The sequence below is a fragment of the Halichoeres trimaculatus genome, unplaced genomic scaffold (genome assembly GCF_033239565.1).
Source record: "Halichoeres trimaculatus isolate MK-OKI-2021-1 unplaced genomic scaffold, fHalTri1.1 fHalTri1_scaffold_9, whole genome shotgun sequence".
NCBI lineage: Eukaryota > Metazoa > Chordata > Actinopteri > Labriformes > Labridae > Halichoeres > Halichoeres trimaculatus.
The window spans coordinates 19,287,223-19,302,205 of NW_027437188.1; the positions used below are offsets into that span (position 1 = coordinate 19,287,223).

At 37.6% G+C, this 14,983-nt stretch overlaps 1 protein-coding gene across 1 annotated transcript; it reads left to right on the forward strand.

Moving 5' to 3' along the window:
* Positions 1-3,985: 3,985 nt before the first annotated feature.
* On the forward strand, positions 3,986-14,627 carry LOC141798295 (uncharacterized). Its single transcript, XM_074680167.1, has 8 exons — positions 3,986-3,994; positions 6,505-6,533; positions 7,221-7,285; positions 9,762-10,061; positions 10,304-10,579; positions 13,681-13,809; positions 13,914-13,950; positions 14,174-14,627. The coding sequence occupies exons 1-8, from the start codon at positions 3,992-3,994 to the stop codon at positions 14,235-14,237; spliced, it is 903 nt and encodes a 300-aa protein (XP_074536268.1). The 5' UTR covers positions 3,986-3,991; the 3' UTR covers positions 14,238-14,627.
* Positions 14,628-14,983: the final 356 nt, after the last annotated feature.

Sequence of the window (14,983 nt, forward strand, 5' to 3'; positions counted from 1 at the left end):
CAATTAAACTTTTCCATATGTGTGTGGGGACAGTAAAATAATTATTTGGGAGACACCTCCACATGGTTCATATGTAAGTGCTCAAAGCTCATCTGTGCATGGCTGACTGGTTAACAGTAAATTGACCAATGCTGAAGTGATTGTCTTCTTTATGTTCAAGTTAACCTTCTGAGACACTGGGATAAAAAATAAGCTTGAAAATCTTTCTGCTTGGCGTCTTGTACCTGGACAGGAATGAAGAAACACTTGAACAACAATCTTGGAGTTTGGGTTAAGGTCTCTCTTAAAGACAAGACTTTAATTCAAGCAATATGTGGACCTATACTGAGGCCAAACAATGAGGTTTGATAGTTTACTGGTACAATAATATGTCTGTTTTGTTGTTGGTATTTCTAGAACACATACTGATGACTATGACTATTCAGAGGATTTATAAAAGCAAATGCCATGAACCTACGTTTTCACAGCATGAATTAGGATTTGAATTAAAAGTCTAATTCAAAGGCTCCTAAACAATTCTGGGCTCTCTTATAGTTTCATTTCCATTACTAACTTCACAAAGGTAGAAGGGGAACTCGAAAGTCCAACAGTATCCAACAACTGTTGACTGTTAGCAGACATAAAAGTTTCATTTTGATGTCTTAACCTTAACATGTCCAACAGGATTACCAATAACACCCACGACTATACCTCAGATTCCACATTTCTCCAAACAGCCTGTTAAGTCCCCAAATCATCCCTTAGCTATTGTAGGCTATAAGTCCAAACTGTGTTTTGACCAACCCTTCTCACATTTACAAGAATGTAAAGATCTACCCCAGTCTTATAAAAAGTTTTTTTTTTTAAGAGATGAATTAGAGAATTACATGTGCTTTTCCTGACCACAACAAGAAATTAAAAATTAGGCACTCACAAAAAGTATAACCTGTTGAAATAAACAGGTATTGTACACTCTCTTTAGTTCAGGGGAGCACTTTCAGATGGGAAGTCAGCTTAAAGTGTTGATAATGGTTCTGGGAGATTGCACATAAGTTGTGTTATCTTCCAGAATGATGGTAAGTGATTTTCTTATAAGGATGCAGATGATGCCCTAACTCCCACACACGCCCCCTAAGTCCTGCCCACTACAATAGCAAGGCATGGTGAAAGGATGTCAGTGCATTTCTTCGATGGAAGCACAGAAGGTCTTCTTTGGTGCCACGTGATTTAAAATGTTGTGCTGTTGATTTCCATTTTGTGGTCTTACTTTTTACCAAGGCGTAAAAAAAATTAATGCTGCCTTATTTATAGCTATTAAAAAACATTTCCCCTCTTTACCAGAAATGTACATTTAGATTTACTTTACTTTCAGTCTCAGACAAATAGCTTTTTAAAACCAAATGATTGCCAAATTTTGCTGTCAGCACTCACATTTGAATATATGGCATTTCCAGGGTTGGTATCATCACTGTTAAAACAGCATTTGATTAAAACATGACAGTCATCATGTTAGAGCTGATTCTGACAAGGATTATTGAATGCATGTAATAACTGCCTTCAACTGATTAGGACACAGAGTACTGGGCACACTAAGGCTGAAAAAGGTTTAAAGAGAGTGTGTCAAGGTCAGGTGCCGAAGAAGTTCCTCTGGGTACTTTCCTAAAAGTTAACAGGGATGCACAGGAAGAATCATGGAAATTCCTTGGAGACTCCTTGGAGACTCCTCAAGCCATTTTTTTCTATTCAAAATCCTGGAATAGCAGAGCTGGCCAGAATAATCTCTGATTGCTCATTGTTTATTATTCAGATGCTTAACTTTCATTTTTCTGCTAGCCAGATGTAATACAGACTGAATCATAGGAGGTGTGTGTGTGTGTGTGTGTGTGTGTGTGTGTGTGTGTGTGTGTGTGTGTGTGTGTGTGTGTGTGTGTGTGTGTGTGTGTGTGTGTGTGTGTGTGTGTGTGTGTGTGTGTGTGTGTGTGAAAAAGGGAAAAATGGTTCACTTGGGATTTCCCTTTACAACCCCATCATGAATGAGGTCACTGGACTTAAAAATGAAACAGAGTTTAGTTTGTTTGTTTGTTTGTTTTTTTGAAGAATTTTCATTGCTTTGGTAAAAAAAAATCACAAGAATGTTGGATTATGTGAGGAAAAAGTGAATCACAGCATGAAAGGACAGTCAGTGATATTCACTACACATGAATGGATGAAAACAATTTGACATGAGTGATGCTTCTAGTTCATGTTATCAACACAGGGACAATCACAATAAGACTATCCAACAGTTGATTTCTTGATGTATGTGGATTTCTAGATCAAATCTTATAATTTAATTTTCAAACAGTTTTTTAAGATCCTGTTGACATTGTTAAGCAAATCCTAGCAAGGTCTTTTTGAGGAACAAATGAGTGCAAAGAAAAGTATTCAAAACCAGGACTTAAAGGTCAGAGCCTTCTTCAAATGCCTCATTCTGGGAAATATAAATAAGCATCATCACTATGTAGTCTGACCTGAAGCTAGCTACCTGCAGTCACTGTGTTCTTCCATTTCTGTGGTCTGTGGAAATCCACACCCTCAAGAATAGTGCTCTGCCACACAATGTGTTGTGGTTGCTTGTTTGAATCAGTCTGATTAGCTGCACTTAGATACTTAGCTAATAGTAGTTACCTTACACCTTTAAGTACTTCTGTCATTTAATTCTATTTGACACAAAGTTGTATTACATGTTTAACTTGTGATCCAAAAACATCATTTCCAGATTTGAATTACATTTCATTAGTTGGGTAAGATATCCAGGATATTACCAGGATATGTGTAAAACATTCTTCCAAATATGAAAAAAACAACAATTAATACAGGCTAATCATGAAAGATCGTGGCAGGGGTTGAATAAATATACCAGTTTTCTGTGTCTTTTCTTTCCTTTTTTTAGGGTGAAAAAAGACACTTTTACTATAAAATTACTTTGAGAGCTAAAAAAAGGTAGCAGTAGTAGTAGTAGTAGTTGAATACATTTTAGAAATCACTAAGTTTTTGATAGAGCAACTACTGGAGCATGTATCTCGGGACTCACTTTCATTTTCAGTGCTGTGGCTGTTAACTTGCAGGGCAAATTTGGATAATGCATAAAACTGTTTTATTAAAATCTGATAAGATTTAAAGGTTTTGTTTGGTGCATTTTGTTGCACCCAACTGAAACCATGCACTTCACTGGGAATTATCTGGATAGGAATTAAAGCTGTGATATGCAAACAAAACTGCAGGTAGTGTGATCTCAGATCTTTTGCTGCTGTCTGCTTCTAGTTTCTGTGGCATATAAGGTAACTTGCTCACATCATTTCTGTCAACTTTTATCATTTCTTGACTGCATTCACACTCTCCTTTCACGAAGAAACATAATTACAAAAAACAATTTCAAGTTGAAATTGAAAGTTTTTCAGAGTGGGAATTATTGATTATCTTGTTGCTTTTTGAAACGTAAGTAGCTGTAGGATCACTGACTTATTCCTCTCTCACACTTTTATTTTATTTTATTTTATTTTATTTTTTTGCAAAATCAGAGGCACAATGTAAACACTGACTGCAACAGACCATGGTGTTATTTCATGAGTCCCCTGTCTTTCTGGAGTGGGAAATGATTTTGATCACGTCCATTAAGTTCAGCCCAAGGGTGTGTTAACGTAAGCAAACAGGGAAATATGTCGCTAACTGATTCTGACAAAGTTTATGCAAAACTGAAATACACAGTCACAAATACTTGGTGACACACTAACAAACACGAGTCAACGCCCGAGTTATTCTGTGGAAACCTTCCTCAAGCTGCTCAACAGGAAGTTATAAGTTATTTTAAATGTCAATCCTTATAAGTTTTTGTTTTCATAGGTTGCTGACTGAATGAATAACAAAAGGTTTGAAAAAAAAGAACAGTGAAAGCTCCACCCAGATTTAAAATAAGGGGAAGTCCTGCTTGACAGTCTGTCAGTCTCTCAGACGCAGCTCGAAGCAGGTCACGATGGTAAGTGATTTAGCCTACTGTTCTCGTTCTTTTCTCTCTCCGTCATAAAGTGTTTCTACATTTCTACAATTTAATGTTGATGACTGGGGTATTGTTATTTCCCATGCCACTGTAGTTAAAGTGCCTCGTGCGCAGCAGCCTGTAAACGCTGTGTTGTTTCCTTTAATTGCTCTGATATTTCTTTGTATTCGCTATAGCGAAGTGAAATATGTGAGTTTGCAAAGAGTACACTCAATGTGATTATGAGAAGACCTCTCACGGCTGTTTTAATTGATACAGTTTCAGTAGTAAATGCAAACGCGTGCTTCTCCCAGATTAAACAAATTGACTCTGTGTATTAAGAAAGAGAAAGATGATATGGGGGAAATCACAAATGCAACCATGTGATCAATCTTAACTCATGACAGGATTAGTCAAAGGATACTGTGAACTAAAGATATTCTTGGAATCAAAGTGTCAAAACTAGGAAATAGGAAAGAAGCCCCGGTTTTTCATTCAAACGTGCAGGAGTGGTCAAAACAGCAGCTAAAGCTGTCTCTGTCTCACTTCTGTTTACTTATTACTTACTCATTACGATGTGTGACAATCTGTTAACACACCTTACACATTAAAACAGTAGGAACTCATACAGCTCCAGTTTTATTACCATTTGAGACAGATAGGAGGCTAATGAATCTTCAAAGCGGCTAAAATGGAACAACATGCAATGGTTGGGTCTCATCGTGTTGTTTGGTAACATGGGAATCCCGACATTAAACGTCATTGTGGAGGCATCTGATGCTTTGACTAATAGCCTAGTAGTGGCGTTAATCGTTTACTTTAATAGAGCCTGATTTACAATCACAACAAAAGTCTTACAGCTTCAACATATCAATAATGATCGCACTTACTGTCATAACTTTTTGTCTCATGGTGCACACCAAGGGTTGTAACTTTCATTATTCTGACCGCATAACATCACTGTTAGGCAGAGACTCTGTATCTCCATAACAACTTTCCAGGAAGTAAAAAAAATCCCGTGCTGTGCGCACAATGAAACAATACTTGATATTCAGCCACAAGCCTCTTTAAAAGACTTAGTATGTGTCTAATGTTAGAGCACCAGTGACACCTCAATACAGGAGATCAGTTGATATGTAAATCATTCATCAAAGAAACATTTTTTTCTGTGGTTTTGTAGCATGTTGTTTTATTTCCTGTGTACATTATACAGGTGGATTAACTTTATAAACAATTTCAATCTGTTAAAGTCATAGCCTTTTGCCTCAATAACTCAGTCAAGGCTTGCAAAAATGACCAGTAATTCATAAAGCTATTAGATAACTAAATAAGTCGCTGGTGTTACTTAAATAAAGTTACAGAAATTTGAATATTACCTAACAAATTAATACTTGATGTACATACAAACACATACAAACAGATTTTCTAACTGGTCTACATCACTATCCTAGTCATGATCCACCTGATGTTGATTTCCTGAAACTCAGCACACCAACGTTTGGTATTTATGACCTTTGGGAATTCCCTCAGATGTAGTTTCTGTTAATCACTGAAACTGCTGCTTAAGGGATGCATGTTTTTGAGTATGATGTGTTTGATGGTGTTGTCCCTGGAAGTTCCTGTTTTTTGAGACTTTGAAGAAACCTGAAACAGAGCTTATATTTATTCTTGGAGTATAGAAATGTATTTAACTGAAGATACTAATGCTCTATCAAAACTGCACATTTGTAATATGAAACCATATGACAAAAATCAGTACATGAGCGGTAACTCAGTGACCACATAAGATAAACTGCCTCTTTATTGTTTTTATACTACAGTGTTTGTACTTTAAAAGCAAACCATATGTTGTTTTTCACTTGAGAATGCCTCAGATTTGAAATGTAGCAAATACAAACATTTCATTGATTTTTCAACACACAAATGTGGAATACCTGACACCAAATGAAAAATTTAACTATTCCTCGTAATATCATTGATTATGAATTGAAATTAAATTAAAGGAAACCATAACTTTCTTAAAAACAGGGCAGACTATCTCGAAGGTTATGGGTTAACTTCCTCCCCCCTGCCACATCAAGAAATTTGCTGACACTGGCATGTCTCATTGGGACTTTCCATTAGCTTGGTACCCAAGAAGACCCACCTATATGTTATAGATAAGATAGCATGTTTTGTACATGTTGAAGTTTAACAAACCAGTAGTGGGTGGCTGAATGCTCTTTTATAGCAGCCATCCAAAAGCAGCTCCAGGCCTTGCTGGGCTGCGCTTCATTATAAAGAGGATTACCCACTACCAGAGCCCTAGTCTCTGCTTTGGTATTTACAAACAAAAAAAATAATCATTTGCATTATTTCTTGCATTTCATCTCATGTTTCTCAGCTTTACGTATTATTTACCAGCTGTGTTTTTACATTCTGTGTATACCCTCATCGGTGAAGCCCATGCTGTTTTTAAAGTGCTGAGGGATGAATTGATGAATTTGACATGGCTTCCTTCTTTTTCATAGGCAGCTCGATGGAGTTTAGAGGATTTTCTGTGAGTAACCCCGTCAGTTGTTTCTCCCCATCATAATGGTTTCTGATAAGTGGTCAGTATTTTGATGATGATGATGATGATGATGAATGATGTCATGGGTAAAGAACTCATTGTCAACAATGGTCTCATAAGTACTTTCTTTTTAGGGCAGGGTGAGACACAGACTTTAAATAGAATAGTCAGTAACAGTCCTGATGAGTAATACTGTTTTCATCACTTTTAAGAATTTCAGGTCTGTACAACAACACTTTTACTGTAAGTCAGTCAGTTAGCCACATGATCAGCACCTAAAAATACTAAGCTGAGAACGAACCTAAGTATTGAAAAGAAGGGGTTGGGAAATACTGTGAAACTGACACAAGTAGTCAAACAGCTAAACTGTGTGGGTGTAGAGTGTAAGTGGCAATGGCTAAAAATTATCAGTATGTACTTTTCATGCAAGTCATTTTAGCTTTAAATGATGACAGTTTGAAACAGAGTGTGATCAGTTCCCTCTGACATGATAAACTGTCACTATAAGCACATGTGCAGGTGAATCACAAGCCCCAAGGATCTGTGGGAATTGGGCCAGGGAATTTCTTTGGTATTACCTGTTCACCAGGTCTGTTATTTCTTTATTGTGTGTTGCTTTATTTTTCCAGTGTTGCCATGGTGATAATTTCAGTGATTTTTCTTTTTGTCTTTTAGAAAATATTTGCTTTTCTTCTTCTTCTTTCTGCTGGCGCTGGAAATAGGGAGTGTTTATGTCACTGGTGAGTATATCAGAACTATCACTTCATCAACATTCCTTTGTTTCAGTTGAAACAGAAACTAGTGGTCATCTTAAAAGAGGCACATAGGGACACAAACAAAGCAAAAAAGATTGCTGCTAAAAAAAATAGATAAATAAAAAAAAACAGAACTTGCTGGATATACCATATAACCACACTCATTGTGAGAGGTTAAATGGTTCTAAGTTATATCAGAAAGCTGCATCCCTGATTACTTTTTAAAATGTACTTACATGTTGTTGAATAGTTAAGCATTTTGGGTAAAATGTCATTGTTATTCTCAAGCTAAATGAAATGTCTTGCCAAAAAATATGGAGTCAATACTTGAAACATGTTACCAAAGCGTAATAACCCAAACCTAGACTAGCTATGTCCTGTGTTTTCAAGTTTTTCTGTGTTACGTTCCACCTAAGAGTGGCCCCATGGGGCAATCCACTAAAACGCATGATAAACACGGTAAAATACCTTCAACACTTACAAAAGGGATTCATCAATTTGAGAAAAAGAATTAAATAGTGAACACAACACTAAATTAACATAAAAAAAACCTTTGGAGAGGCAGCAGTCCCCAAAGCAAGTGCTTCCCACTGCAGAAAGCAGCAGTGAGTTTTAAGGCTTGACACTTCTTGTGCAGTTGGTGACCTAACCTGGAAACAAGCAGAGAAGAGGGAAGACACAGAAATACACACAGCTTTAATATTATGCTTAGCTAAGCTAATCCACTTCTTGCTGTATGGCCCCTTTAGACCACACAGAATCCACAGTAGAATCCATCTGTAGATCTCATCCTCAGCATTATTGGAGAGGAGCGTTTGTATTGGGTTACTGTTACTTTACTACCCATGCAGATAGTGAAAGACAGTGGTGACATGTCTTAAACACTTTAGGCATGGCCTGTGGCTCAAAGTGTTTACTTCTGTACTTAAAATGACTATTTTGAGTGCATAGGTGCATTCACACACTGGAAAATGTAATCCATTGATTTCTCAGCCGGTGAACTCAAAATGGTCAAACAAGAGTGTGGAATGCTGGACACTTTTCACCCCCAGTGGTTGCCTTATGGCTAAGTTGCAGTAGGGGTGGGAATAAAACCATGGAAGACAGTTGCAGTTAATGAAGAGCAGAACACCTGTGATTGTATATAAAGTGCAATCATCATTTCCAGTGAGTGTGAGCCAGCAGCATTTGATTTGAAACATTACCCTGTGATATTTTGTGCACTGCATGAATAAGTACAAATTGTTATTAGTGTGCTTCATGTAAGTGTATTAACTGAAGTATGCAATTTGAGGCAGGTTCACTCAGGACTCAATCACAACAAGACAATGGTTCCATTAAGTCTACCCATGAACTTTAAATTGCCTAAGAAAGGGAACTTAAGGTGAAACACACAATAAAGCAGCGCTATTCAATTTTCAAATAGTGGCCCGAAAACAACCATTGAAAGCAGCTGCCAAGTGATTGGAATTATGGCGTGATAAGAAAAGCATCTTTTAGTGACACTAACACGTTCTTACTAAAATTGCAGCATTCTTAAAAATATTGATACCAACACCTATCCTCACAAAGCAACTAACCCACAATGCATTGTGTCATTGAGCAGGTGCATTTGAAAATTTGACATTTTCAGTTCTACACAGGTGAAAATATCATGTCTCTTTATACCCTAAAACAAAAAATCAGGAAAAATAATCATCAGTTAAATCCTGTGCGGACTGGAAAGTACGTATTTATTTTACCACTGAAGTCCAAAAACCAAACCAGTGTGTTTGCGCTGTAATGAGTGCATTGCAATGCTGAAAGACTAAAATGTCCTAAGACACCACACTGAAAAACATGCCTTGTTTCAGACAAACTTTCCAAAGGGATCTCAGGAGGGGGTGGCTAAACTTCAGAGTTTGACTGCGTCTTACGACCGGAGCTGTACCACAATAGAGCAGACTTGGATAGCTCAGGAGAGGGCCACGACAGTTTAACTTTGCTGCTAAAATGTGCGGCCCAGCTCATGTCCTTAGTCTAAAAACCTGGCCTGACCGAATTTTTAATTGAATAGCTCTGCAATATAGAACCTCTCTTTCAGAACTTTAATATTCTGACATATCAAAGTAAAAGCAGAAACATAATCAATGGAGCATCAGAATTCATATCCTTTGATAACTAAACAAAAAAAGGAAAGAATTAGTCACGTATTACACACTTTAGAGAAAGAAAAAAATATTCAAAGAGGAATTGAAAATAGTCTACTGCGTCATGATTTTCATAATGTTGACCTTCACCCTGACCTTTGGGCTCACTCAAACAGAAAGCTTAATTCTTCTCATGGTGTTTTCAACTCAAATCTTAGAGAAGGCAAACTATGTCATTTAGTGTTAAGTAATATCTCAGCTGAACAGCACCAACCATTTTTTTTCCTGCAATCATTTCACATTTAATGAAACCTGCTTTCCTATCTTTCCAGAAGGCACTTCTCAAGAAGAACTCCAGGGAAAGGTTGGAGGAAGCGTTATCTTTCGCTGCCCGGTGGAGCCAAACAAATCGTTGAAAATGCTGTACTTGCAGAGGGACCTTTCTTTTGTAAATGGCTTCTATGCATCAAGAAACATAAGCCAAAAGTGGCAGAACACACAGATGGATGAGAAAAATATGATCGTGACCATGCACAGTTTGAATGTTTCACATGAAGGGACCTATCAGTGTATCATCGAGTACTACAACGATCCGATTTCTCATAAGACTTCCATACATCTCAAAGTCACAGGTACAAGCATTGATAGTAATTACATTTTAAATGCATTTAAGTGTGGAATTTGCTTTTCTTTAGTTTGACAGTAAAAATAATTGTCTTTGGTATGTTCTGCATGTAGTGTTTTTACTATTAGTAATACAGTTGCTCTATTATGGATGGGTTGTTTATATCCCATTCAGCACTGCTACTTGTAGAAACCATGACATTCTGAAGTTTTCCCTGAAAGCCTCCCCCTTCTTTTATCTCTGTTGTAGGAGACTACAGTGAGCCTAAACTCATGGTGCTTCATCAAGATGAAATCAGCTGGACTGTGATGTGCTCTTCTCATGGAGGCTACCCCTCCTCTTCTTCCTCTGAGATCGCCTGGAATCCAAATGGGAGTAGGAAAGTGTTAAACAGCACTGAGGTGCGCGATCCAGTCACCTTGACATTCAATAGCTCCAGTACAGCTGTGTTCAACTGCACCAAGGATGAGAAACAGTTCATCAACTGCACTATAGGAGGCGTCACCTCAACACAGTTGCCCATCTGTGAGTACCAAACACCTTAAGACCAGTTATAATTTTAGACATCAAAATCTGAATAAGTTCTATGTTTTAACTCATGGGAAAGTTTTGGGAAGTGTGAAAGTGTGAAATCCCTTTGCATGAATACCCTTTTATTTCAGCTATAAGGGAAAGATCAGAGGGAATTTTTGCAGCCTTCTGCATCCTTTACTGTCCTGTGTCACTGATTGATCATCAAAGCACAAGGTGCAATGTGTGTTTGGGCAGGGACTTAGTTTATTCACACACATCATCACAAATACAAGTATATCACAGATATACCTGTACATATATGCATATACATGTGTACAGTTCATATTTTTCAAGGAATGTAAGTGTGGAAAGGGTGACCCCAAGGAAGCTATCTAAAGCTTTTAGCAGGGGGTCCAGTTCAAGTAAGGAAAATGATCTGTAAAAAAAATCATTTACAGCTTACATGTAATCTTGAACGCCACCTCAGGCAGTAGCAGCAAGCTTGTAGTGAAAATTGTATCAATGATGTTTGTTTACCATCTTTATATATGCATTTTTTGTAAGTTTACAAATGTTCTTTGGCGCTACATTCAAATGGCAGCTTTTTATTTGGAATTTTGTGCATTAGTTTGCAGTTATTTAGCCAAGAAGCAAGCCATGGAGCCAAAATAGGGACAATAATGTCACGCACAAAATAATGTCTCACGAGCTGTGTACATGATTTTACACGCGCGGTATTTGACTACAGTGCGTAGTTTTAAATCTCGCGAGCTCAAAAGGCTCTGCTCTAGCTCGCGGAGAAGAAGCTTTGCTTGCTCGAGGGTTGTTTTTGTGCTCGCGGTGCATAAACTACGCGTGCGAGAAGCAGCTTCCACTCGCTTGTGGAGTGCTCTCTGCTCACGCGGAGTAACAGTTTGGCTCTTTGATTGACAGCTCTTAGGGAGCCCGCGTGCACCGCGAGCGCAGAAACAACCCTCGGGCAAGCAAAGCGCGTGTGAAATTAGGTACACCGCTCGTGAGACGTTATTTTGTGCGCGATATTATTGTCCCCATTGTGACTCGATACAAGCCACCAGGTAAAACAATATTGATTGAGATTAGTTTTTGGCCTTTGACGGTATGAGATAGGACAGCAAAGAAGAGGTGGAAAATTTGAACGGGAGCATGTAGTGAATGAAATACTCTCACGGTAGGAAAAACACAAGGAGCAGGGAGGACTAAGATGCAGTTTTAAATAAAACTAGAAGCATCTATTAATCAAAAAGCCAAAGGAAAGCAAGCTAAAAAATCCCACATCAAAAACCCTTAGAAAATCAGAAACAAAAAACACTTACACAGGAGGAAACCACCAGAGTACACGCCAAGAAGCAACCACAAGAAGAAGTGACCAGTAACTCAAGAAACACAGAAACTGTATAGACACATGGTTGTCAATACAGATGTGTGACTAGACACTGGTGAAACACACGAGGGGTGTTTAAGACCAGGAGACACAAGTGCAGAAGGTAAAACTAAACCACACACAGGGAGCAGGCGCAAAGTGAACAGGAAACACACAAGACTTTGTGTGGAAACACAAGGACAACGAACAAGACATGGAGAAATAACTCAGAGGATAGCAGAGGACATAGAGAAACATAAGATTAATCTACAAGAAAGATAAAAACAAGGATTACACACAAAAAGCCAGCTACAAAATAGTACATGACTCTGGTCGGGTTCAAGATGTAAGACCTTTAGCTCAATTTGAACAGTTTTTATCATACTATCAATCAGCCTGTGACATGGTTTTACTGAAGGTTCTGAACACAGGCATGATATTTTTTTCAAGGTAAAAATCATAGACTGTAGAGTGGACAGCGTGGCTCTGCCATTTACTATTGTACGGTTTTAAAGCCAAAATACCCCTATAACAGGCGCAGCCATTGGCAGCAGTTTTGTGCAGCCAGAGTCTACGCAGTAAAGACTGTGAGGGATTCTGGGAGAACCTGAGTGGGGCCAGGTGACAAAAGTAATAATTTTTTTTTTTCTTTTGAGAGTCTGATCTCTTCCTGGCTCTACCTCCCGACATATTTTACTATCCCTGAAAAAAATACACAAGAATGGCAGCTGTCAATCATCGTTGAGTGTGGTATAAAGCCTTGTTTTTAACCTCCTATAACTAATGAAAATGAAACTCTTCAGGAAAAAAGCAGACTTGAATACAAGACAGCCAAATAATATATTGAAATTAATCAAATTAAATTAATTAATTTTTAATGTTTGACCACAGCCCATATGGAATGACTGGAGAGACAGATTTTTTTTTACCTATACTGCAGCCATTCACCAGGGGGAGCAGATTTTATGGCAACATCACTTCATGACGAGCAAGCTGTCCATATTTTTACAGTCTGTTGTAAAAATGCATTGAAATAAATTATTGTAGTTACTTTTAAACATTATTTACTATTGATGGACAAATTTTACTAGGTGTTAGTAATTATATACATTTTTGATTAACTGAAGATGCCTCTTCACTGCCCTGTAATGAGTCATCTCCATTTTAGCAAGCACTTAAAAGTCACAACACTCAAAAACAGTGCCCTGTCAGCTGATATGATGTGTTGCCTGCAAACGTCAATGTGACTGGTCACACTTCTATGCTTAGCTTATAGGTGGTTGCTTAAATGCAGTACACTGGTGATATTTGACGCACAGTGCACATTGTCACTTTGAGTGTGTTAACTACATGATTGAGTGTGTCATTCAGGAAGAGTGGTGGTGTTATTTTGTAAAGAGGCAACAATGACAGGAAGTGGTTGCATGACTGCAGTAGACTGTGTTGACCTCTGACATCAAACCCAAATGAAAGCTTTTAGACTAGTTTATTAAATATGTAAAGTTAAAATAAAAAATCATTTATTTGTTTAAAACAGAGATAAATGTTTGAAGATAGCATTTTGCCCAACATATAAAACCAAAACAATCTGGGAGGCCATGCAATCAGGCTTAAAAAGTGATAAGTGTTCTAAAGTTATGATGTATAAAAATGTGACTAATCCAACCGATCAGCTAACACATTTCTGTGTGTGGGGGTGTGTGTCTATAATGTTCAATTTTTTTTCTCCAAGGTACATCCAAGCCTCCTGACCCCCTTGGCTCTACTGTTTTTATAGTAGCCATTGTCGTGTCCATAATCATTTTTGTTATTGGTGTATCTGTGTTGGTGAAAACAAGGAGGAAATGCAGGAACTCAGAGGGTAAGATTTAGGTAAAAATTTCCCTGTTCTTTAAACACATGTTCACATATAAATATGAAAATACAGATATTTTGGATACAACAGCTGTGCCCTTTGGTTTCCAGGAGCTGAAGTAGAAGCACCAGAAGCTGTGAGGCCAGAGTGGGTATAAGTAGAAATTTGTTTGACACAATTTCTTATTGTTTAGATTTTATAATCATTTGATGAGACAGCTCTGTTATGAAGTACTCTCAATGTGATAAAGTGTTCCCTGAAGCAGTGCAAATCAAATTTATGGCTATTTCAAACTGTTAACTACAGTCTTTCAACAACTGACTTGAACTCTCCTTTCCTCCCCTTGGCTTCTCTTTTTATGACTGTCCAGGACTGAAAATTCACACACAGTAGAAGAGGAGACTGCCCTCACAAGGGGAGAAGACGCACCCTGAAAGATGGACAGGGGAAGAAGAGAGAATTAACTAACATTCCACAACTGCACTGTGTCACTTGTAATGTAAATGACGTGAAGTGTGGGTGACTTCTCTGATACTGGAACTGACTGGTCAGCAAGGATCACATGCAGAGGAGTTCCCTGACATTTGTGAATGTATGAGGAAGTTTTAGTTCTTTCAGAGGAAATCCTGTACTTCCCTAAAGAAGGATATTTTTATGTTTGAGATGCAGTTCTTGCTAGCTGTGAATAAAGACAGGGTAAGACTTGTCAAAGTCAAATTTCAACGATAAACTGACCTCTTTGAATAGACTATGAACCTGTTACATTTTCAGTGTCATTTTGGATGGTGCCTTTTAGATATGATAGATTGTTGTTGCACTTTAAAATTCCCGTATTGTTTTTTTAAATTTTACTTTTGTTTTGTTTTGCTATGTTTTTTTGTTTGTTTGTTTGTTTTTAACATAATAGGGTACTGTTGATTCCTCATATGCATTCAGGCTCTCAATTTTGACTTGTACAGTATATTGTATCAGTATAAAAATGTAAATTAAGCCAGTATACTTTACAAGAATGCTGCTCAACGTCTTATTAAACTGTATTTTGTTGTTCATACTTCCTCAGGTTATTGTTCTCATGTGTAAAAAAACATGCTTAAAAATTTGTCCAGCCATAAATATTTATCTTATTTAACACTTTTCTATCTACTCAAACTGCACAAAGTACTTTTCCACTGTTTCTATT